At 47.8% G+C, this 24418-nt stretch overlaps 1 protein-coding gene across 1 annotated transcript in view; it reads left to right on the top strand.

Moving 5' to 3' along the window:
• The window catches only part of LOC138491508 (alpha-1,4-N-acetylglucosaminyltransferase-like), a 362266-nt gene extending 338082 nt beyond the window's left edge, over positions 1 to 24184 (top strand). Inside the window, exon 3 of the mRNA XM_069618042.1 lies at positions 21711 to 24184. Coding sequence (XP_069474143.1) covers positions 21711 to 22295 — 585 coding nt within the window. The 3' untranslated portion in view covers positions 22296 to 24184. The remainder of the gene's footprint in view (positions 1 to 21710) is intronic.
• The last annotated feature ends 234 nt before the right edge of the window (positions 24185 to 24418 follow it).

The raw sequence follows: 24418 nt of genomic DNA, 5'->3' as shown, positions 1-24418 counted from the left end.
GCGCTCACGAGGAAACCCCCCGGTAGCCCCCAAGGCCGATCATCGCCAAGATTTTGAACTATCGGGACAGGGAGAAGATACTGGAATATTTCAGGAAGGGGGGCACCATACAAAGGGCATCCGCGACCATCTCGGCATATCCTGACTATAAACTTCAAGTGCAGAGGCGGAGGCTGAACTATGGGACAGTGAAGAGGAGTTTGCGAGTGGCGGGGATGCGATACATGTTGCTGTACCCAGATAAGCTGAAGGTGATCCACAAAGCCAAAACTTTGTTTTTTGAGAGTCCGGAGGATGCGATAGAATGGTTGAATGGCCAAAATCGCCCGGAGGGAGCGGACGGCTAGAAGAAGGACGATGTGGACAAGTGAGGCCTGTTTACGGGACCGAGGTGCTGTGCATATTGTGACTCTGGGACTTGATTATAATACAGTGTAGAGATGTGTTGACTCTCAGGGGCGTAGAATTTTATTGTAATATGGAGGATGCACAATGTACCATGGTAACTAACAGGAGATAAGTGGGAAGCACTCTTAACCCCAACAGTTAGGACATTAGTTAGGTCACCAAATATTGGTGACACCCTTCCAGGTTCCCGTCCGCATTTCGAGGTGGGACCAAATGCGGGGGAGCCTGAGATCCAGGGATGGAGCTGGGCATTAGTTTGGGTATGGTTGAGGGGCGGGAGGGAAGGGGAAGTGTGCTGTGGGAAATAGTTGAGTGGGGGGAGGTGGGTGGGCTAGTTGAAGAGCCCAAGTGGTGGAAGGGTGGGGAACGAGCCCAATTTCATGCTGACTGGGACCAGGACGGTGACCCGGGGAGGGGGAAAGCGGTACATACTTTGCACGGCTATGGATAGTCTCTGTATTGTAACTTGGAATGTAAGAGGTCTCAACAGCTACCTGAAAAGGAATAAAGTAATGACGGACCTGAGAAGGCTGAAAGTCGATATAGCATTACTACAGGAGACCCACCTTACTAGGGACAAATTAGAGCTAGTCAAGAGAAAGTGGAGGGGAACCACCACAGGAGCTACATACTCAGCATATGCAAGGTGGGTGGTCACGTGGGTAGCACCTCATGTACCATTCCAGCTGCTTCAGTCCACGCCAGACCCATATGGGAGAAGGTTAGTGGTGCGAGGGATGTTGGAGAATAGGGAGGTCAGCATCGTGAACACATACGCTCCCAATCAAGATAGAGCAGCCTATTACAGGGCCCTATATGATAACATTAGCCCCCTAATGGGCAGCGCTACCATCTGGGGAGGCGACTTCAACTGTACAATAGACCCCAGGATGGATAGGCCTGATAAGAAACTTGAGAGACCCACCCCTGCGGCGAAGGCATTAACAGCCCTCCTGCGGGATTTTGATCTGGATGACATATGGAGGCTGCTGCACCCGGGGGACAGGCAGTACTCGCACTATTCGGCCCCCCACAACCTATATTCTAGACTGGACTAAATGTTTGTGTCCTCGGGAATAGCTGGGGAGATGACGGGTTTGGAGTACAAGGCCAGAGTGCTTTCGGACCAATTCCCCCTTGGTGGTTGAGTGGATACATCGGCCCCCAGGGTGAGAATCCCGATGTGGAAACTCAGAGCTGAGGCTTTGCAATACTCGGGATTCCGAGAAGACCTAAGGGAGGCCATTACCGAATTCTTTGACATCAACACTGGCAGTGTGCAGTCGGAAGGTACCCTATGGGAGGCGTTCAAATTGGTAGTACGGGGCTCGGCCATATCCAAGTCTAGAGGGCTCCAAGGGGGCATAGAGCGGGAGCTACAGGAGACAGAGAGGGAGCTCGAAGAAATAATATAGTCTGGGGGTACCTCACAGGAAGATAAGGCGAGGGTGGCCCTACTCCAGCAGGTTATCAGCGGGCTCTGGGACAGGCTCTGCAAGTTAAACTATAAAAAGTACATTGAGAGGCAACATGCAGGGGGAGATAAACCCGGCAGGCTGCTGGCGTGGCTATATAAGAACGAAACTCAGTGATCAGGGAGATAAAGGACGAAGATGGGCAGACCAGGGATACCTAAGAAGGAGTCAATGAGGGAATTCTTAGATTCTACAGGCGCTTATATGAGGACACGGGGGAGGAGACGGGGCAAGAGACTCAGGAAACCCTGGAGGACATAGGACTTCCCAAGCTTAGTGACCAGGAGCGGGAGGACCTAGATGCCCCAATCACTCTTGAAGAACTAGAGATGGTAGTACAGCACCTACCTACGTGTAAGGCCCCGGGGTCAGATGGGCTCCTGAGTGAATTTTACAAGACATACAAGCAGGAGGTGCTTCCCCCGCTGCTCGCCATGTTAAACGAGGCGTATGAACAAGGGAGGCTGCCGGAGTCCCTCAGGGAGGCGGTAATAATCCCACTCTTGAAACCAGGCAAACCAAGCTCGGACTGCGGATCCTACCGGCCCTTGTCCATGCTCAACCAACATAGCAAGATCCTTACTGCCACGTTATCCAACAGGCTTAAACGCGTCATAGGGAAACTGGTCCATACCGATCAAACAGGGTATGTGCCAAGCAGGAATATAACAGACAATCACAGGATACTCCGCCACATAATTGAGCAAACAAAAAAGGACCCGGGCGAAATGGCGATATTCTCGTTGGACGCCATAAAGGCGTTCGACTCGGTGAGGTGGCCGTGGCTGCTGGCAGGTTCGACTCGGTGAGGTGGCCGTGGCTGCTGGCAGCGCTGAGGGAATATGACATGGTGCCAGGGTACCTGAGGTGGGTAAGAATGATTTATAGCTCCCCAATCGCCAGGGTTAAAACCGGCGCCATGATCTCTGACAAATGGCAGTTTAGCAGGGGCACCAGACAGGGCTACCCCTGGTCGCCCATGTTGTACATCCTCGCTCTGGAACCGCTGGCAATCTCTCTCAGACAACAGTATGGGGAGATTGTCATCCCCACAAAAGGAGGGACACACCTCACTTCGCTGTATGCGGACGACATCCTGTTATACCAACGCTTCCCAGTGGAAAACTTGCAATTTGTCTTGGAGGTGATGGAACATTATGCCACCCTTTCGGGCATAGCAGTGAACCCCAGGAAATTGAGCATGTTCCCCTTGGGGAAATACAGAGGGGTCCCAGTGGAACACTTGCTGGTCTTGCCAATACCCTGGCAGACCAGGACTTTTAAGTATCTGGGCATCGATATATACCACTCGGTTGAGGACGAACACAAATATAACACGGAGCGGGAAGAGGCAGGCATTAAGAACAGCATGGGGTTTTGGTCTAGGCTCCCTTTGGCCATGATGGGTAGGGCGGCGCTGCTCAAGATGGTGGTCCTGCCAAGACTGTTGCACTTCTTTGTGAATATTCCACATATGCTCTCTAGACGTTTTTTTGGGAAGCTCCACAGCCTATGTAGGGGCTTCATCTGGCACAATACCAGAAACAGGGTGGCTTTATGGAAGTTACAAAACCCGGGTGACAAAGGGGGCATACATTTACCAAACTGAGCTATACTATCTGGCAGGACAGCTTCAGTATGTGACTGAGGAAGAGTCCGCTGAGACCAGGATTTTGTACAAGGACCCTGCCCCTTATTACCTGAGAGAGGTGGTGTGGTTGCCAAAAACTAAGGTGCAGGGAAGGGCAAGGCTCCTAACACTGGGCTGGGAAATCTGGAACAAAACGTGGCAGCTGGTGGGAATCCCAACCCCATGCTCCTCGCAGGTGCCGTTGGTAGCGGTATGCGGGGAGGACCCGCAATTGATAACAGCGATCCGTAAATATTGGGAATCAACGGGCCCCTCGGGGATGTATGGCAAGAGGGCGAGGCACTTGACTTCAGTAGGCTGATGGAAAACACTGGGGTGCATGTAGGCCAACACATTACCCACACTAAAGTCATTAAACGGGTGTTGGACAGATGGTCTGCGGAAGTGCTATCAGAGCAACCGGACATGGTCATCGGGACAATGTATGATATCTCGGAGGGTGGGCATGAAGTGTCCCACATATACGAGTTACTGATGTCTAGGGTGGGTAAGGAGGTGCTGCAATTGAGACGGGATTGGGAGGAGGAGGTGGGAGAACCCCTGTTAGATGGACAATGGGACAGAGTTCAGAGGTACCACAAGAAGGTGTCTCGCAATGCAAGACTTCAGCAGATACAGCTGTATGTCACCCATAGGGCATATATGACCCCCGGTAGAATTGCCAAGTTTGGGAACCCAGCGGCGCTAAAGTGCCCACGGTGCGGGGAGGCAGAAGCAGGGCTGATACACATGTTTTGGGATTGCCCGGAGGTGGGCAGATTCTGGACAGGGATCAGGCTACATCTGGCAGATAAAGGGATTGCATTGGAGGTGGAATCAGTATGGGCATGTTTGCTGGGGGTGTTCGCCAGGCCGCGTAACCTGAAGCACATTAGTAAATTGAAAGACCCGGCCTACATTCTGGCCAAAACGAGAATCGCAATGTGCTGGAAGGCCGCCCGGCGCCCCAGTACAGAGGCGTGGTGGGCGAACCTCCTAAAATGGGTGGACGCAGAATAGACAGTTTGGTACGAAGCAATCAGCAGGGGTGAGGAGAAAGAAGTGGGACCCTTGATAGAATGGAGGCAACTGGTGACCACACTAGCAGGCACCCCCAAGGTGGGCCACAATGAGGTCACTGCGCAGGAGACGTGAGTGCAAAACGAGATACTTTGGCGGGTGGCATGGGAATAGGAGCTCGAGTAAAAGGGGAGGGGGGAGGACCGCAATGTTTGATGTATGACTATATCACAGTAGACTTGAATGTACATGTCCTCTAAGTTGTAATGTTTGGTGTGTTGATATTAAAAAATAAAAAAATATTTAAAAAAAAAAACTTTGGAAAAACATTCATATCTAGATCTAAAATCTGTTTGCAAAGATTTGTGCAGATTAGTCAAATGGCACATTTATGAGCCTTTACAATATTTTGGGACCCCCCCTCTAATTTTGTTGCCTCTGGACAAAACAGTACCACACTTTCCAAAACCATTCAGAACAGGTGTAGAATGAAATTACAAAATATCATGCAAGTTTCATTGAATGGCACCAAAGTTATAAGCCATCCAAAAACTGCTTTACACCAACCATGTTATACACAAATAAGCATAGATGTCCCCGAACATCTAAGATGTTCGTGGACAATCCAGTACTGCCCCGGACTGTTTGCGGACATCACAGAAGGAAACATGACCATTTTTAGGCTTTTTAAGGCCATATCCCATCACATCCTCATTACCCCTCAACTCCTCACACATTGTTTGACAAGTATGACAGAGAAATGTTTAAAATCTGTTTTTGCCGTGATGTTCATGACATTGGCAGATGTCTGCGAATCCAACATCGTGGGCATTTCCAAAAATCTGACGCACCTCACGATTTCACCATCCAATCAGCGGGCACGTCCATGAACCGAAGTGAGTTTACGAACCGAGCCCAGATATCACTAACCTTTTTTACCTACTTGTTGGTCGTTTTAAAAGAAACTGCTGGACGGATTTACACCAAATTTACAAAAGCATGATTGAGCTGTTGGCATGAGCATACAATTTTTGCCATTGTGTCTATGGGAAAAACCACAAATTTTGCTTATGCAGTCCTAATTTTTTCAAAGTGGAACTACAAGCCCCAGAATGTAAACAAGCAATCCAGGACTACATAAACACCTACAGATTTGAATGCATAATTTTGGCAAATATGCATATACTCCTAACATATTAAACTTTGATACACTGCCATTTAAAAGTGTTCTACAAATCTTTTCATCAACTTTGCATCTCTTTTACAAAATGTTACACAAAGAGCTTCTATCAATGCTCCACATTTTTAAACGTCCAGCAATTTCATTATCTGTTTTTCCCAACAGCTCCTCCTACCTTCATAACTAACAAACCTGCTTACTAATGGTACTTCACCATTAACACATATCCCCACTAACCTTCTTGTACTTTTACAGGAACGAAGCACATTGTCGAAGACAAGAACCGAAAATGAATACCCTTCACATCCTACAAAGTAGGTTCATTAATGCACCATGTATAGGTATGTAATTAAAACAGCACCGTTCCACTATATATTATCCCAGACTAATCTTTTTGAACCAAAATGTCTTTCACTCTAACTCATTATATTGCACCATTCACACTCTTCCTATTCCAATCTAAACACCACCATTGCAACACCCACTGTTTTCCTGAAAACAGCACAATGTCCCTACTGATGCAATCACACCACTAGCCCCTTACTCACTAACCCAACAACATCACAGATCTGCAGAATCTTACTCTCACAACCTTCCCAGCCACACCTGATATGCCACTTCACAATCAAACAGCACTGTATTAAGCTCTCCAATCACACCCACACATCCATTCATAATACATGCATATACATCGCACAACTTTTAAACCCCAACTTTCTCTTTTGCCAACAGACATAACAAAATGCCTACTAAAAAGCAACTCTGTAGACAAAAAAGGAAAATAGAGCAGATAATAATAAAACCAAACCATATAGTCATCCACCGATAAAACAGTGTAGAGAAAACATTAAAACAAAAGACGTAGTAACCTCATTCAACAAACCTAGACCAGCCACAACTAAATAAGGTAAGGACCCCATTGCAAAAACTAAAAGTAAACAGATATGTACAAAGAAAGGCAGACCTACTAGCAAACCTAACACGGTATCTACCAGTGATAACATAGTCAGGATAAAGCAATCAAAAATAATTTCAACTGTTGAGTTCTTCACAATCTTATAAAATATATGTAAAGTCACGATCTAACCTTAAATACTTCTGCAGGAGACTAATCCTCAAAGCTCTATTTGACAGCGCGTTACTACTAAAAAGAAGATTGTTTCTATTGTTTTATAGAGAACAAAACCAGTAACTAAATTAATCAATACATTACACAACGTACTTCTAAACATGCACAGTGTCAATACTGAGACATTTGAAAAATTCTATGATGGTGAATGGATTCACAAAAGCAGCACTGAACCATATTTCAATGAAGAAACGTATAAACAAGAACAAAAAAATCAAAAGCCATAGACAATGATGGTCGAGGGTATGAAATGGTAGAAGACACTATTATGGCAAATGAAACCATTGTAGGAAAAAACATTCCCAACACATTTTCAAACAAATGCTCCTTTCACCCAAACAAACCAGTGTACACATGTACATGCAGCTCAATATGTAATGTATGGCAACAATCCTTAAAATTTTAACAACAATTCCTCAATCACTATGTAAAACTGACAGACAAAATTAAAATGAAAACTTTACAAACCATGGACTCTTGTCCAGTGCAGAGCCACACTGGACTTCGAGGACATTCATTAGCCTGCATTTTAGGAACTGCTTGCATAAGCACCTTCCATCACTTCAAAATATTAGCAACACACCATTTTGCTATACAGAAACTTGTGCATAGACTATACTATGCAAACGGCCTGCTCTAGAACTACAACATTTAAATAACATTCTCCAACATGGAACAGCCGAATAACTGCTTCAAGAAATAGAGCACATCCAAAGTAAATCATTTGGAACTGAAGTTGACTTTGAAAATTATGTAACTTCAGAAAACATTACCGAAAACCTCATAAAGACCAACGTCCTAACAAAGACATACCAAATAGAAATAGCTAAGTTTCAAACCAAATTTGCAGAAATACCAGGCCAAGTATGGGTCTGTTGTCACAGAAATGTTATAAAAGGAGCACAAAAATAGTAGTGTCAAGGATTTCAATCAGGCGATGCACACCTTAGTCTCGGCCCAGTATGCAGCGCGTGATTGAAATGCTTATGTTAGATTAGTCCCAACACTTGGAAATGGATGAATTAAACAATGAATGTGTATAAAACTCTTGAAACAAAAACAATTCTTTACTGGAGCAACACTGGAAAGATACTAGTAATCACAAGCAATGGATTGAGCAAAATCATACAATTGGAATTTGAATGGAAGATTGAAAACAGTTTATAATCAAAATGACACGTTGTAAAATTAACACACTTTTGAAAATCCCGCCTAAATTTACCAAAACGGTTTATAATAAAAATGGGTGAAATATTATAAATCAGGATGGGTTGGGATGGGTAGCTATGGATCATAGGTACAATCTGGAACTGAAATTAAGTCTCTAGCTATTAAACTTGAGGAGATAGGCAAGATAGAATGAGGTGTGTTTTTTGGAGAAAAAAACAGGTAGTGAAAAATAGAAAGGCGGCTTTAAAGTAGATTGCAAACTTGACTTAAACTGGATTTAATGACTAAGGAAAAGAGAATGTCACCAGTGAATCTCCATAGTTACGTGGTTGTTGTAACCCTTCACGTGATGTAGCCTGTTTCCTTTATGGAAAATTAATTTAATCAAAACTCGCAAATGGCTTATGTTTTAACAAAACAAAAATGGAGATAAAATCAGCAGTAACACTAGGAATCAAAGGCAGGGTTTCACATATAACGCTGACAATTTTAACAAGATATCAGGGTCAGAATAGGATAGCTTAGAGATCAGGATGGAACAAAGCAAGGCAAGGTTTACTATGGTTCTATGATTCCTATTGATACAGTCCACTTTAGTTTGGATTTTGGACAGTCAGCGCTCGGTCGCCACATGGATCTGGTCTAACAAAGGACAGCCGGACAAAATCAGCGGGCATGGAACAGCTGGGCATGGGATGGTTACCGGGTAGTTCTTCTGGTTACTGGATAAGACACGGCATTAGGGTAGCAAGATGGCAGTAGCATGCAGTGGGTGACAAGCCAGGTTAATTCAGGATGCTTTCCAAAACACCACAGTGTTTCCCTTGGTTATTAATTTAGAATTGAGGCCTAGCTGAAGCAAGATCAGCAATGCTTGGACTTGTTGTTGGGATCTGGAGTTTAGATGAATAAATGTAAGATGAAGACAGGAACAGGACAGGACGCCAGGCAGGAAATCAAGAATCAGTCAGGAAACAGTGTGTCCTTGTGTGTTGTCATTTGCTCTTATTTATAATGCCAGGTGACATCATCACAGTATATGACAAGGGCAGGCTTTACTACACATGCCCCTAACATTAGGATTGGGCAAGGGTAGTAATCTCCGCCTTGCTCTCTGCTGGTTGGATTTCTAAGGGAATGATGTCAGGTTTATGAGGTGAGGTTTACAATGGGCCTCATTACGACCCAGGCGGTAAGTTACCGCCTGGGTCGTACCTTTACCACCATGGCGTAAACTACGTTTACGCCATGGTGGTTGGCGGACTTACCGCCCCATTCCGAGGTTGGCGGGGCAGTAAGTCCCCAATCCCCATTTACCCTTCCCCATTCCCATTTTTGCCCCATAGGGCATAATGGGAGTGGGGAAGGCGTTAATTACGCCACCGTAAATTACGGTGGCGTAATTAACATCAAGGTCCCTTAGCGCCATGGATTTTAACACCTGCTAAAAGCAGGTGTTAAAACCTCCATGGCGCTAAGGGACCTCGGAATCAGGCGGTAAGGGTCGGCGCTGTTTACGCCGCCGTAAACCCCTTACCGCCTGAGTCGTAATGAGGCCCAATGTCCAGAAACTCCCACATTTACTTTACTGAAAATCTGATTTTGCCAAAAACATACCTTTATACACTTGCGATTTCTTGGCAAAATATACCCACAGGTTGCATATGATGTGCAGCACAGATTAGTCCAAACTTCCAGTCTGTGTGGACTTGTTTCGCCTTTCTAACACATTTTGGTAATTTTACACATTAAAGATTTGGCCTAAAATTCCACATTTTAATCACAAATGTGAATTGTCCCCAGGGATGTATGTACACAATCTTAGGTTTGCCACATTAATACTTTCCTGGGAATCTGTCATATTTCATAACTTCTGTTCCCCATGCGGAAATGAGTTCTACCAAGTTTTCAAAGATGGCCCACACAATTAGATTTAACACTGCACACTTTGAAATTTCTGCTAATGTTTGCTACAGAAATAAGAGTCTTTAAAGTGTGTTTATAACATAGTCTCTGGCACCAAAGGCAGTCCCTTTGTTACTTGATCCTGGTTTTTTTTTCTTCCTTTAACTGCAAGCATCTGTCAATTCCTTCCAGGCACATGGGTTTCCAGTCTTAATTGAAGGTTTTATGGTCCCTTCACTCTTGACATGTGAGTGTCCCAGGACTGCTATTGTCCCAGCCTGGATCACAGACGAATGTCTGATGAGCATGTGAACTTTCATTGTCCTATCCCCTTCAAAGTTTCTCAAGCTGGCACTTCGCACCTATGTGTCCTGGATTTAGGGTGTATCACCCTTCCTTGGAGGAGTTTCAGGGCCGGCAACTGGAATTACAGGTTTTCCTGAGAATTTGCAACTCCAGCCTATGTGTTTTAAACTGTTTAATTTCTTACTTTGGGTCTTGAATTAAACCAACCTATGACAGAAGATATCCTATGTGTGTATTGTCACCACTAACATATTTCCTTTACATGGCTAAGTAAGCAGGCTTTCATTAACAATAAAGTTTTTAAAATGTCATTTTTTTTTCTCTTCAGTCAGCACAGCCCATTTTTCTACATGTGTTAAAAACTGCTATCATTTCTTTCCTTAATTTGGTTTGCAGATCCTTAGATTGCCACTGTCTTGGCAGCTGTAGTCATTTTCATTGCAGCAGAACTCTTATCTAAAGTATAGATACATTTATCCTTGAACTGGCTCAGAGAGTAAAAAGTCTCTTTGAACTGCTGCGCCTGGATACATTTTGTCAAGAAATAAACGAGTGTTCCCGTGCAAGGGAAAAATGAAGTTGCTTTTGATTTCTCTGAGAGTTGGTTTGACTGGGCCTTTTTACTCACAGTGGTTTCAGAATGACAGGTGGAATTGGCACCAAAGTAGCATTTTGAAAGTATGAAAATGTTTCATTCTGAAGGGGAATTTGTGGCTTTTGCTGCAAGGCAGTGCTGTCAGTTCACTTGATTCCATATATATTTCTGAGAACACACTGGCATACTTTTTCAGTGCGTCCCCTTGTTCCAGTTTGCCTGAAGAGTTTGAGGCAAGATGGTGCAGCCATTTTTCTGTTGCTGCCAAAACACAGTTTTGAGGTCCTGGTGCACAGAGGAGCCAGCGCAGCCAGGCTGCTGTTTCTTGTGCAAATGCAGCTCAGTGGTGTGGGGCAATACGTTGAGTGGGTCAATATATCCCACACAACCCCACCCCTGACTTCTCCTGGGCTTTCCAAGTCAAGGGGGAGTCGAGCAAGTGGGATTTCTCCATGGGTCAAAGCAGGGTCTGGCAGGTATGAGTTCCTCTTCCCTCAGAGAATGGTGCATCCTGCTCCTCTTGTTGTCTCTGGACGGAATGTGGAACGACCCTCCCCACTTCTCCGTCTTCATGCCCTCTGCAGATCTTTCTAGGTTCCGCTGAGCATACGCAAAAGCATGTTGAAGGTGTTTTCTTAGGTTCGCAACATACTCATGAGTTGTGGAGGAGTTAATCAATGTCTGATCCTGTGTTCTATAGAGCAGATGCTGAGGTAGCGCCATCCTTCGTCCAGACATCAGGTCACATGGAGACATCTTAGTTGCAGAAGAAGGTGTAGCTCTGGTGGCCATCAGGAAAAGCGGTAATGAGATATCCCAACTTGGCCCAGAATCTGACACAAACTTTTTTTTAAATGCTCACAATGGTTTTATTGTACCTCTCAACTCCACCACTAGAGGCTGGCAGAATGCAATGTGAAGTTTCCTTTTTACCCCAAGTATCTCCCACTTCTTTGTCATCACCTCGCTGGTGAAGTGACTACCTCGGTCTGACTCAATCCTTTGGGGTAATCCAAAATGCGAGAAGATGTGATTGATCAGAAGGGCAGCTGCTGTTTTTGCCATGCAATTTGGGGCTGGGAGACATTCCACCCATTTGGTAAACAAGCATGTTACGAGGAGCGAATCACAGGCCCAATGAAATCTACTTGTAAATCTGACCAAGACAGTGTCATCCCCCTCTTCTGGAAGGGAGCTCAGTGTGTGAGTGAAGTTGGCTGAACTTGTACACACACAAGATACCTCTTCAAGTATTGGTCGAAGCCTGCCACATGTGTGGCCAGTATGCAACCTCTCACAATATTTCCAAACTAGTGTGAAACCCACGATGACCGGCTGTGGCCGCATCATGGGCATGACTTAGCATCAGGCTTCGGAATGAGGTAGGGACCACCCACTGGTCACAGCCAGATATGGATCTTCTTATCAACAAACCATCTTGGATTCGGAACATTTTTGGACATTTCATCAACACCTGAGGTCCTCTTTCCCAATTTAATTGGTATCTGTCAGAGGAAAGATCTCAGGGCCCTCAATGTGTTGATAAAATGTACCAATAATCGGATCCCCTTTGTGTGCTGTGATTAAATCAGCATCTGGGGTACCCTTACTCCATTGGGCAGTTGAGAGTTAATTATGAGCATTTGTCTGGGACCTAGTGATAGCAGTGACCTGGATTTCCCCCAACAGGGACATGATCTTAAGGAGATCCCCTTGAATGGCTCTGGTTTTGGCCAGCTGATCAGCTAGGTCGTTTTCCAGTTTTGTCTGGTCCCCCTTTTCTGGAATGACCTTGATCTCCTTTTAATAGATGGTCATCACATGAGAGTTGACCAGATCATCAATATTTTGGATGAGTATGCCATGTTTGAGCGGTTTGTTGTTAGCACATAGCATGCCTCTGGTTTTCCAATTTACCAGGTGCTCCGTGAACCCGTTCCGGACAGAATCTGAATCAGTGATCATGACCAGTTCGTGGAGTGGGCTACCTGGGGTGTTGTACAGTCTGGAGGATGCTGCCTGGGGACGGTGTGTCCAGTCTGGAGTAGGCTGCCTGGGGGGGTGTCCAGTCTGGAATATGATGCCTGAGGGTGTCACAGGTGAGGAGGGCTAGAGGGTGGTGTCCAGTCTGGAGGGGGCTACCTTGGGGGGGTGTCCAGTCTTGAGTGGGAAGCCTGGGGGTGTCCAGTTTGGAGTGGGATGCGTGAGGGGGTTATCCAGTCTGAAGTGGGCTGCGTGGGTCCAGTCTGGAGTGGGCTGCCTGGGGGGGTCTAGTCTGAAGTGGGCTGCGCTGGGGGGTGTCACACACAGGAGGTGAGGGAGGTTGGGGGTGGTGTCCAGTCGGGAGGGGGCTGCCTGGGGGGTGCCCTGTCTGGAGTAGGCTGCCTGAAGGGGTGTCCATTCTGGAGTGGGCTGCCTGAGGGGGTTGTCCAGTCTGGAGTGGGATGCCTGGGGGGTTGTCAAAGGTTAGGGGATTTAGGGGGTGGTGTCCAGTCTGGAATGGGCTGCCCTGGGGGGTCCAATCTGGAATGGGCTACCTGGGATGCTGATCAGCTAGGTCGTTTTCCAGTTTTGTCTGGTCCCCCTTTTCTGGAATGACCTTGATCTCCTTTTAATAGATGGTCATCACATGAGAGTTGACCAGATCATCAATATTTTGGATGAGTATGCCATGTTTGAGCGGTTTGTTGTTAGCACATAGCATGCCTCTGGTTTTCCAATTTACCAGGTGCTCCGTGAACCCGTTCCGGACAAAATCTGAATCAGTGATCATGACCAGTTCGTGGAGTGGGCTACCTGGGGTGTTGTACAGTCTGGAGGATGCTGCCTGGGGACGGTGTGTCCAGTCTGGAGTAGGCTGCCTGGGGGGGTGTCCAGTCTGGAATATGATGCCTGAGGGTGTCACAGGTGAGGAGGGCTAGAGGGTGGTGTCCAGTCTGGAGGGGGCTGCCTTGGGGGGGTGTCCAGTCTTGAGTGGGAAGCCTGGGGGTGTCCAGTTTGGAGTGGGATGCCTGAGGGTGGTGTCCAGTCTGCAGTGGGCTGTCGGGGGGGTTGTCACAGGTGAGGAGGGGTGGGGGTGGTATCTAGTCTGGAGTGGACTGCTCTGGGGGGGTTCAGTATGGAGTGGGCTACCTGAGGTGTTTTACAGTCTGGAGGATGCTGCCTGGGGAAGGTGTGTCCAGTCTGGAGTGGGCTGCCTGTGGGGGTGTCAGGTCTGGAGTGGGCTGTGTGGGGGTGTCACAGGTGAGGGGGACCTGGGGGAGTGGTGTCCAGTATCGAAGGGGCTGCCTGGGGGGTTGTCCAGTCTGGAGTGGCCTGCCTGGGGGGTCCAGTCTGAAGTGGGCTACCTGGGGTGCTGTCACTGGGGAGGGGGACTCGGGTGTGTTGTCCAGTATGTAGGGGGCTGCCTGGGGGGGAGATGTCCAGTCTGGAGTGGGCTGCCTCGGGGTGTCTGGTCTGGAGTGGGCTGCCTGAGTGGATGTCACAGGAGAAGGGGGCTGAGGTGTGGTGTCCAGTCGGGAGGGGGCTGCCTGGGGGCTGTCCAGTCTGGAGTGGGCTGCATGGGGTGCCACAGGTGAGGGGTGTGAGAGGGTGGTATCCAGTCTGGAGTGGGCTTCCTGGGGGGGTGTCCAGTCTGGAGTGGGCTGCCTGGGGGGTGTCCAGTATGGAGTGGGCTGCCTGGGGGGCGTTCCAGTCTGGAGTGGGGTGTCTGGGGGGTCCAGTCTGGAGTGGGCTGCCTGGGGGTGTCACATGTGAGGGGGGCTGGAGGGTGGTGTCCAGTCTGGAAGGGGCTGCCATGGGGGGGTGTCCTCTCTGGAGCAGCTGCCTAGGGGGTGTCCATTCTGGAGTGGGCTGCCTGAGGAGGGTGTCCAGTCTGGAGTGGGCTCCCTGGGTGTTGTTCAGTCTACAATGGTCTGTCTGGGGGTTGTCACAGGTGAGGAGGGCTGGGGTTGGTGTCCAGTCTGGAGTTGGCTGCCCTCTGGGGGTGTCCAGTATGGAGTGGACTACCTGGGGTGTTGTACAGACTCGAGGGGACTGCCTCAGCAGGTTGTGTCTAGTCCTGCCTGGGGGGGTCCAGTCTGGAGTGGGCTGTGTGGGGGGAGTTCACAGCTGAGGGGGCTGGGGGTGGTGTCCAGTCTGGACGGGGCTGCCTGGGGGGGTTGTCCAGTCTGGAGTGGCCTGCCTGGGAGGGTACAGTCTGAAGTGGGCTGCCTGGGGGTGTGTCACTGGGGAGGGTGTCTGGAGGGTGGTGTCCAGTCTGGAATGGGCTGCTCTGCAGGGGTCACAGGAGGTGAGGGGACCTGGAGGGTGTTATCCAGTCTGAAGAGGGCCGTCTGGGGGGGGGGGGTCCAGTCTGGAGTGGGCTGCCTGTGGGGGAGATGTCCAGTCTGGAGTGGGCTGCCTGGGGGGGTCCAGTCTGGAGTGGGCTGCCTGAGTGGGTGTCACAGGTGAGGGGGGCTGCGGGGTGGTGTCCAGTCGGGAGGGGGCTGCCTGGGGGGTGTCCAGTCTAGAGTGGGCTGCATGGGGGTGTCACAGGTGAGGGGTGTTAGAGGGTGGTATCCAGTCTGGAGTGGGCTGCCTGGGGGGGTGTCCAGTCTGGAGTGGGCTGCCTGGGGGGTGTCCATTCTGGAGTGGGCTGCCTGGGGGGCGTTCCAGTCTGGAGTGGGGTGTCTGGGGGGTCCAGTCTGGAGTGGGCTGCCTGGGGGTGTCACATGTGAGGGGGGCTGGAGGGTGGTGTCCAGTCTGGAAGGGGCTGCCATGGGCGGGGGGGTGTTCTGTCTGGAGTGGGCTGCCTAGAGGGTGTCCATTCTGGAGTGGGCTGCCTGAGGAGGGTGTCCAGTCTGGAGTGTGCTCCCTGGGTGTTGTTCAGTCTGCAATGGTCTGTCTGGGGGTTGTCACAGGTGAGGAGGGCTGGGGTTGGTGTCCAGTCTGGAGTTGGCTGCCCTCTGGGGGTGTCCAGTATGGAGTGGACTACATGGGGTGTTGTACAGACTCGAGGGGACTGCCTCAGCAGGGTGTGTCTAGTCCTGCCTGGGGGGGTCCAGTCTGGAGTGGGCTGTGTGGAGGGAGTTCACAGCTGAGGGGGCTGGGGGTGGTGTCCAGTCTGGAAGGGGCTGCCTGGGGGGGTTGTCCAGTCTGGAGTGGCCTGCCTGGGAGGGTACAGTCTGAAGTGGGCTGCCTGGGGGTGTGTCACTGGGGAGGGTGTCTGGAGGGTGGTGTCCTGTCTGGAATGGGCTGCTCTGCAGGGGTCACAGGAGGTGAGGGGACCTGGAGGGTGTTATCCAGTCTGAAGAGGGCCGCCTGGGGGGGGGGGGTCCAGTCTGGAGTGGACTGCCTGTGTGGGAGATGTCCAGTCTGGAGTTGGCTGCCCTCTGGGGGTGTCCAGTATGGAGTGGACTACATGGGGTGTTGTACAGACTCGAGGGGACTGCCTCAGCAGGGTGTGTCTAGTCCTGCCTGGGGGGGTCCAGTCTGGAGTGGGCTGTGTGGGGGGAGTTCACAGCTGAGGGGGCTGGGGGTGGTGTCCAGTCTGGAAGGGGCTGCCTGGGGGGGTTGTCCAGTCTGGAGTGGCCTGCCTGGGAGGGTACAGTCTGAAGTGGGCTGCCTGGGGGTGTGTCACTGGGGAGGGTGTCTGGAGGGTGGTGTCCTGTCTGGAATGGGCTGCTCTGCAGGGGTCACAGGAGGTGAGGGGACCTGGAGGGTGTTATCCAGTCTGAAGAGGGCCGCCTGGGGGGGGGGTCCAGTCTGGAGTGGACTGCCTGTGTGGGAGATGTCCAGTCTGGAGTGAGCTGCCTGGGGGGGGTTCAGTCTGGAGTGGGCTGCCTGAGTGGGTGTCACAGGTGAGGGGGGCTGCGGGGTGGTGTCCAGTCTGGAAGGACCTTCCTGGGGGGGTGCCCTGTCTGGAGTGAGGCTGCCTGGGGGTGGTGTCTACTCTGGAGTGGGCTGCCTGAGGCAGGTGTACAGTCTGGAGTGGGCTGCCTGGGTGGTGTCACAGGGGAGGCAGGCTGCAGTGTGGTGTCAGTCTGGAGGGGGCTACCTGGGGAGTGTCCAATCTGGAGTGGGCTGCTGGGGGGTGTACAGTCTGGAGTGGGCTGTGTGGGAGGGTGTCACAGGTGAGTGGGGCCTGGGGGTGGTGTACAGTCTTGAAGGGGTTTCCTGGTGGGGTTGTCCAGTCTGAAGTGGCCTGCCTGGGTGGGGGGTCCAGTCTGGAGTGGGCTGACTGAGGGTGTTGTCCAGTCTGGAGTGGTCAGCTTGGGGGGTTTCCAGTCTGGAGTGGGCTGCCTGGGGGGTTGTCACAGGTGAGGGGGGACCAGAGGGTGGTGTAAAGTCTTGAGTGGGCTGCCTGCACCACGGCGGGGGGGGGTGTCCAGTCTGAGTGGGCTAGCTGGGGGGGGGTGCAGTCTGCAGTGGGCTGTCTGGGGGTTGTCAAAGGTGAGGGGGTCTGGGGCTGGTGTCCAGTCTGGAGTGGGCTGCCCTGGGTGGTGTCCAGTCTGGAGTGGGCTACCTGGGGTGTTGTACAGTCTGGAGGGGGCTGCCTGGAGAGGGTGTGTCCAGTCTGGAGTGTGCTGCCCTGGGGTGGGTGTCCAGTCTGGAGTGGGCTGCCTGGGGGAATGTCCAGTCTAGAGTGGGCTGCGTGAGGGGGTTATCCAGTCTGAAGTGGGCTGCGTGGGTCCAGTCTGGAGTGGGCTGCCTGGGGGGGTCTAGTCTGAAGTGGGCTGCGCTGGGGGGTGTCACACACAGGAGGTGAGGGAGGTTGGGGGTGGTGTCCAGTCGGGAGGGGGCTGCCTGGGGGGTGCCCTGTCTGGAGTAGGCTGCCTGAAGGGGTGTCCATTCTGGAGTGGGCTGCCTGAGGGGGTTGTCCAGTCTGGAGTGGGATGCCTGGGGGGTTGTCAAAGGTTAGGGGATTTAGGGGGTGGTGTCCAGTCTGGAATGGGCTGCCCTGGGGGGTCCAATCTGGAATGGGCTACCTGGGATGCTGTACATTCTGGAGGGGGCTGCATGGGCTTGCGAGGGAAGACCGCATTTTCACTGGGGTGCAGCCTGGGATTGCGAGGTGAGGCGCGCGATTACGCTGGGGTGCAGCCTAGCCTTGCGAGGGAGGGTGCACATTTTTGCTGGGGTGCAGCCTGTGCTTGTGAGGTGAGGTGCGCGATTTTGCTGGGGTGCAGCCTTGGCTTGCGAGGTGAGGCTTGCGATTACGCTGAGGTGCAGCCTGGCCTTGCAAGGTGAGGTGCGCAATTTTGCTGTGGTGCAGTCTGCGCTTGCGAAGGTTGTCCCGCGTTTTCACCGGGGTGCAGCCTGGGCTTGCGAGGTGAGGTGGGCGAGTTTGCTGGAGTACAGCTGGCTTTGCGCCCCATTCCATGAATCGGGCCCATAGTGTTTTCTAAATGTCCTCTTTATAGTTCATATGGGCACTAATTCTCAAGAAGGATTATTTTCTCTGTGAGTCTATGGTTTTCTGTCTCTTTCATACGTGTATGAATATGTTCAGCGGTGCATTCATGTGTTTTATGGTTGTGTTAATATGAAGGTAATCCAGCACCGTGCATTCTTCCATGTGAAACTGAACTTATTTCTGAAATGTTTTCAAGTTTATGATGTCAGCATGCTGTTGCATGCCTCATAATGGGAACTAAAACATTTGACATCTTCCTCCATCAGAAGAGAATTACACTGGCTCCTAGACAGCATACTCTTGTCTTCATCAGATATAAGGTAACAACTGCCAGAACCCCAGCCTGGCCAGTCACAAAACGTTCTTAATATGTACCTAAAGAACCTAAAGATCTTTGCAATTTGTAAGTTTCAAATGGTCTCAATCATTTGTCCTGGTAAGGGATCTCTCAACATGTCTATAGTGAAACACCTGGGGACCTGCTGCGCAATGAGGCGTCTTTTATCTCGAGGTGTGTAACCACCTTATTTATTTATTTTATTTTGTATCCAATTTCTTTTGCAATTTTCAAAACGTATGCATTTATTTGTTCTACAAATGTTATCTTTGTGGCAGTGACATTTCAAATTGTTGGCCACAAAATGTACATGTTTCGATCAGATTGGATCGTTCTCAGGTGGCTGGCGATTGACGTTTATTACATAAGAGCAGTTATTGAGTAGTTTCCTGAAATGCAGATGCTTTTTTAGTGGTCCTAATTGTGACTGGGATCCACAAGAAACACTAATCCCCAGCCACCTGAGTACGATCCAACCCCCGGGGATCCAACCGGATCGGAACATGTACATGTTGTGGCTGACAATTTGAAATGACACTGCCGCAAAGATAACATTGTCGAGCAAATAAGTGCAACTGTGTATTCACAACTAATACCTGCTCAGGATGAAGAGCTTTTTTCTGTAGTTGTTTCTAGGACTGCTGAAATTCCTGTGAACACGTACTAACTCTTTAACCTTCAAAGCATGAATCTGAAATTGTATCATCTTGACTCCATTTTAATTCCCCACAAATAACATTTAATTCACCTAACCTTTCGAATTTCGTTGGTAAATCACTGTATTTATCTTATCTGTACTCGGCACTACCTTTTGTATATTTCTATAACGTTTTAGTTTTTTCCGTACAACATGTTTTGCACATCGATATTCATTGTAACACCCTACACCTGTTTTACCATTTCCGAACTGGTTTGGGATCCCATTAATCTCTTTGTAACACAAGTTTTCTCATAAAAGACATATTTGCATAGCCAAAAATCATTTTCATTAAAATGTCTGTGCACAAAAGCATTGTTGACATATTTTTACACCAGCCCTACTTTTAGCGATTTCATGTTCACTATAACTTTCATTTACTTCTCTGCAACAGCATTTTTTTTAAACAAAATGCATTATTTTGGCATAACCTAAAAAATGTCAACATATATGCTGGCTTTGATCCCCCACTAAAGATGTCACAATTAAAAAAACAGATTTTAAAATGTCCGTGGTCGGTTTCTACATGATTCAAATGCATTTTATGATAAAACCAGACGTTGTGCATGTTCTCTCGAAATTTCTAAACTCAAAACTGGCTGTTACATTATCACAAACACTTCTAAGGCACCGTTCAATTAGTCATTTAAACTCTGGTATTCAGAGCAGCCTGTTCCAGTCTCATGGGTGATGCCCCATTCTTGCTTGGAAACCAGCACTCCAACTTTAAAATGTACAGCCATACTAAGAAGTGGTGACCTTTGCATCATTATCTTTTCCGTCCATGTGAGTTGCTGAATTGACTCATGCGTTTTTGCAATTACAATACACTGGGCACAGATTTTGCATTTCATGATTGAAAATATTGTTTTTTCATAATGCATAATTGTATAGATGATGTACGTATGTGTGTTGATCTTGTTCTGGCGTACATGTGCATGTAATGCAAGTCTGGAAATGCAAGTACATATTAATATGAAATTCCATTCAAATATTGACACTTTTTCTGACAACCACTTCATCACTAGATGTGGACAGAACTGTAAAGTACAACAGATTGGTGTCCACAACTACATAAGCTTGAGCCAAAATCCAGCAGTAGATTGCAGGGCCATTGCAATCATAGGGTGGGCAGCACCTCACAGATGTATTCATGGTTCAACTGTATATTCTGTAATGCTAGAATGTTTTCCTTAAAAGTAATGTTTGCAAATAACAACAGGACAAGAAGGTGCTCTTTTTGCAAGAGCAAAACCCCCGTTTAGTGTCTCCAAATTCATGGCCTCATTACAGGTTGACCAGTGTGGAAATAACATGCTGATATTTCCTTATACTGGCACATTTCCGCACCAGCCAACTGCAACTTTGCCAGTGGGAAGTCTGAATTACCTCAAGCTAACAGGCACTTTATTGGCAAGAAAACGCAGGTATTACCGGCACCAGTGTTGCCAGTGCCGGTAATACCAGTAATCCCTCGATGGAGTCCTATGGGAATCCATTGAATAGGGGTGTACCGCCCTTACCAGCACTCATAATCCGGCAGTAATACCACCGGACTAAGTTCCATTAACGGTAATACAGTTTGCCGGCAACCTGGTGATAAATCCGCCAGGATACCGGCAAACTTTTAATGAGGCCCATAACCAACCAAATTTCATATAATATTTGTGCTGACATCCTTTTCTGGTGCATTGCAGTGACTCTTAATAGGCCTTGGAAGAATTGGACGAGCTGGGTTCTGTAAACCTACTGGTTTAATTTCCTAAAGTCCTGCTTTCTGTTGCTGGAAAGCCAATGAAAAGGAAACGCAAGGGGTGGACAGACGCCACACTTCCGCTCCTTTAAGATTGACACCTTGATAACTTTCTCTGTTATCCACTTAGCAGTCCTCTGTCTGCCCCCAAACCTATCCTGATATCCTCAATATCTAGGTTCATCTTAAACAGAGCCCTAGCTAATTGAACCCATCCTTCTCTTCTAGCTATTTTGCTTTCCCAAATCAAATGCACAATGCTAATTCACCACCTCAGCCAAATCCATAATCCAAATCCACCACCCCTCCTCTCCTTCCTTGCTCTTTCCTTTCTCATCAGCCCAGTATTAAGTCACAGTATAAATGTAGTTGCCTTTTCGTGAGTTAGTGTTACAAATTGGCACCAAGATGATCCTCGCCATTACGAGGTGGAAAACCACCTTTTCCAGTCTTTCGCTTTGCTGCCAATACAATTCTACCTACTTGGTACAGAAATGAGACTCCTGCTCATTATTCAAATATACAGTGGGGATTTATTTTTAGTATTCTGCTGTGGTGCAGTTGGATTATGAATTTTGGGCCGGAATTCCTAAACATATATGAATCAAAAATCCTGTACATCTTACATACAATATTGTAAATTGGCATTGCTAAATACACCTGCCAATCCTGAGAGTGCCAATGGTTATTGTATTTATTTTCCTTGCAGATTGACCCAAGCAAGCAGCGCTTCTGGATTCATCATGTGTCTGATGCCTGCAGGGCGGCACTGGTATGGAAGTATGGGGGTATCTACATGGACACAGATGTGCTCTCCTTGAAGCCAGTCCCAGTTGAAGACTTCCTGGCGGCAGAACATCCTCAATACTGCAGCAGTGCTGTGCTTGGCTTTCGCAGACATCACCCCTTCCTCTGGGACTGCATGGTAGATTATGTAACCAATTATAATGGGGACATGTGGGGGCAGCAAGGGCCAATGCTCTACACTCGCATGTCAGCAAAACTGTGCAAGATGCCAGACTTTGCCAACGTGGGAGATGCTATATGCCAGAACTTTTCCTTTTTGCAACCTAAGCGGTTCTACCCCATTTCGTTTTCTTCCTGGAGAAGATACTATGAGAAATGGGAGAACGCGGAGAGTGTATTTAATTTGTCATATGGCCTCCACTTCTGGAACAATATGAACAAGGAACACAGAGAGGTGACAGCAGGAAGCAACACTGTAGCAGAACACCTTTTCAAGGACAACTGTCCATTAACCTACTACAGTTTAGTGAAGAGGAATCCCAGCTAAGTGACATATTTCAGAGAGTGAGAAGAACCAAAGTAAACTTTTTGAAAGGAGTACTTAGTTTACAGTGATCGATTTATTTTGTGTGTTTCAGCTGCATGATCTGTTACTCAGGGAAGCACAGCAGGGACAATCTGAACCATTCATTTACATGGCCAATGGAATCTTTGGGTGAAGTGGGCCTTGAGTATAGACCTGCTAAAAAAAGGTCTCAGATTTTCGATGTACATTCATATTTTACATGGCAGTTTTTCAGCTGAAAACAGATTGTATGGTGCTTTACATGGACCCACCTACGTTTGTGTATCTGTGATCTCTTTCCTGCAATTATTCTCTTAAAGGAGGAAACATAATGCTACTATAGGGCTATAATAAGACCTTTTCAGCATGAATTCATCCTGCAATTATGACATTACAAAATTCATTCTCCATCAGAACATCATTTTTTGAGGATCTATTGTGCATCTTGGAAAGCCCCACATTCCCACAGGTTGCAGCATTATTATTATTTCCAGTAAGACAGAAGGTTAAATATTAAACCTCAATATTTTGCAATTATTCTTTGGTGTGTACTGTGCACAGTACTAGTAAGGATATGTGATCTATGTGGAATTCCTTGCCATTGGAACGCACTCTATTACACATTTTAGTGAGGTTGCCCCTTGATTAGATAGAGGTCGGTAAGATTGCTAGAGCATGCATTGGAATTCTACAATATTAAAGTCTAATTAACCTTTGGTTGTGTAGACTCTCTCGCTAACTAAAGGCATAGATCCCTAACAGGCCTTATCACTTAATGCATATATATGTATTTGGTTCAAAAGTAATTAAAGCCTAGATGTGAAGCAACAGGGCACTGTAAAACAAGGGGATGAAATCATACGGTACAATTATGAGAATACAATAAGAAAGAAATCCTATACAAGAGACATTTATAAGGATAAAGAGATAGGGCATCAAGGGGGTTACACACAGTGGATATAGGTTAGGTAGGGAATGGCCGTGACAATCTTGATCCATGTGTTGGTGTACTTATAGCTGTGCTCTTCTAGAAGACATGTTCAAATGAAAGTAACACAATCAACTTACCTAACTGCATTTGTGAGTCTAGGGTCACCCTCACCACTTCTCTTCCTTGCCTTCTTCTTCTGGGGTGGTGGGGCTCCACATAGCACTTGCAGGATATAATACCAGAAGGTGAGAATGACTCCATGGAAATGTGGAGGGTATTCAAGATAATGTGCTACTTCTTGACCATTGCAAGCATAACATGGCTTTCTTGGGCACACTGTTTATGTATTCTAGACTGACTTGAAAGATTCTGGGAGGACGGTCGCAAACTGTTTCTAAGAGCTGGAGGTAAATCTGGCCCCACCGGCAAAAAACTGCTGGTATTACAAGCACCAGTATTACCAGTGCCGGTAATACCTTCAATTCTCCTAATGGAGTCCTGTGGGAGGGGAATTACCACCGATGCCGGCACCTAATATATTCCTGAAATTCTGAGGTATCAGGCGCCAGAGGCGGTAGGTTCATTTGCTGGTATGCAGACAGAATTACCGGAGGGTACAAGAAAATCTAAAATGACCCTCATGGTAATTTTGGCTACTTTATCTACAGGCGTGTGTTTAGGGTTAACACTTTTAATTTGAAGAGCACAACAGTTTGCTACATTTAAACATTCACACAAACATGAGACTGTCCATTTGCAGTAGCAAAGGAATAGCACTTAATTGTTACTTGGCATTGGAGTCTGGTTAACGCAGAGTCTTTCTATCATAAACAATGTTATTTGGAAAAAGTGCATTGGCTATTTACATTTTTGCTATTTCTGTTTAATAAAGTAAAAATACTAACCTCCTTCCTATTAAACTTTAAGAGTTATAGCTACACTCAATATTTCTCCTTGCATGTATACCATGGTTTCGACAGGTCAAGGAATCTAACAATTTCCCAAAAAAGTGTGAAACTCCCTGTACACCATGTTTTTGACCCAGGCATACATCGTCTATGTGAAAACTTGGAAATTAATGTATTTGGTTACAGTCAGAGAATATCATAAATTCTGGGGCATACTTTGTTATATATACCTCTACAAAGTTGCTGTTATAGCCAATTCCCCATTG

Source organism: Ambystoma mexicanum, chromosome 10 (assembly GCF_040938575.1).
Source record: "Ambystoma mexicanum isolate Mex_15411 chromosome 10, UKY_AmexF1_1, whole genome shotgun sequence".
Taxonomy (NCBI): Eukaryota; Metazoa; Chordata; class Amphibia; order Caudata; family Ambystomatidae; genus Ambystoma; species Ambystoma mexicanum.
Note: the sequence above shows the minus strand (reverse complement) of the source record. Positions and strands in the feature narration are given on the sequence as shown.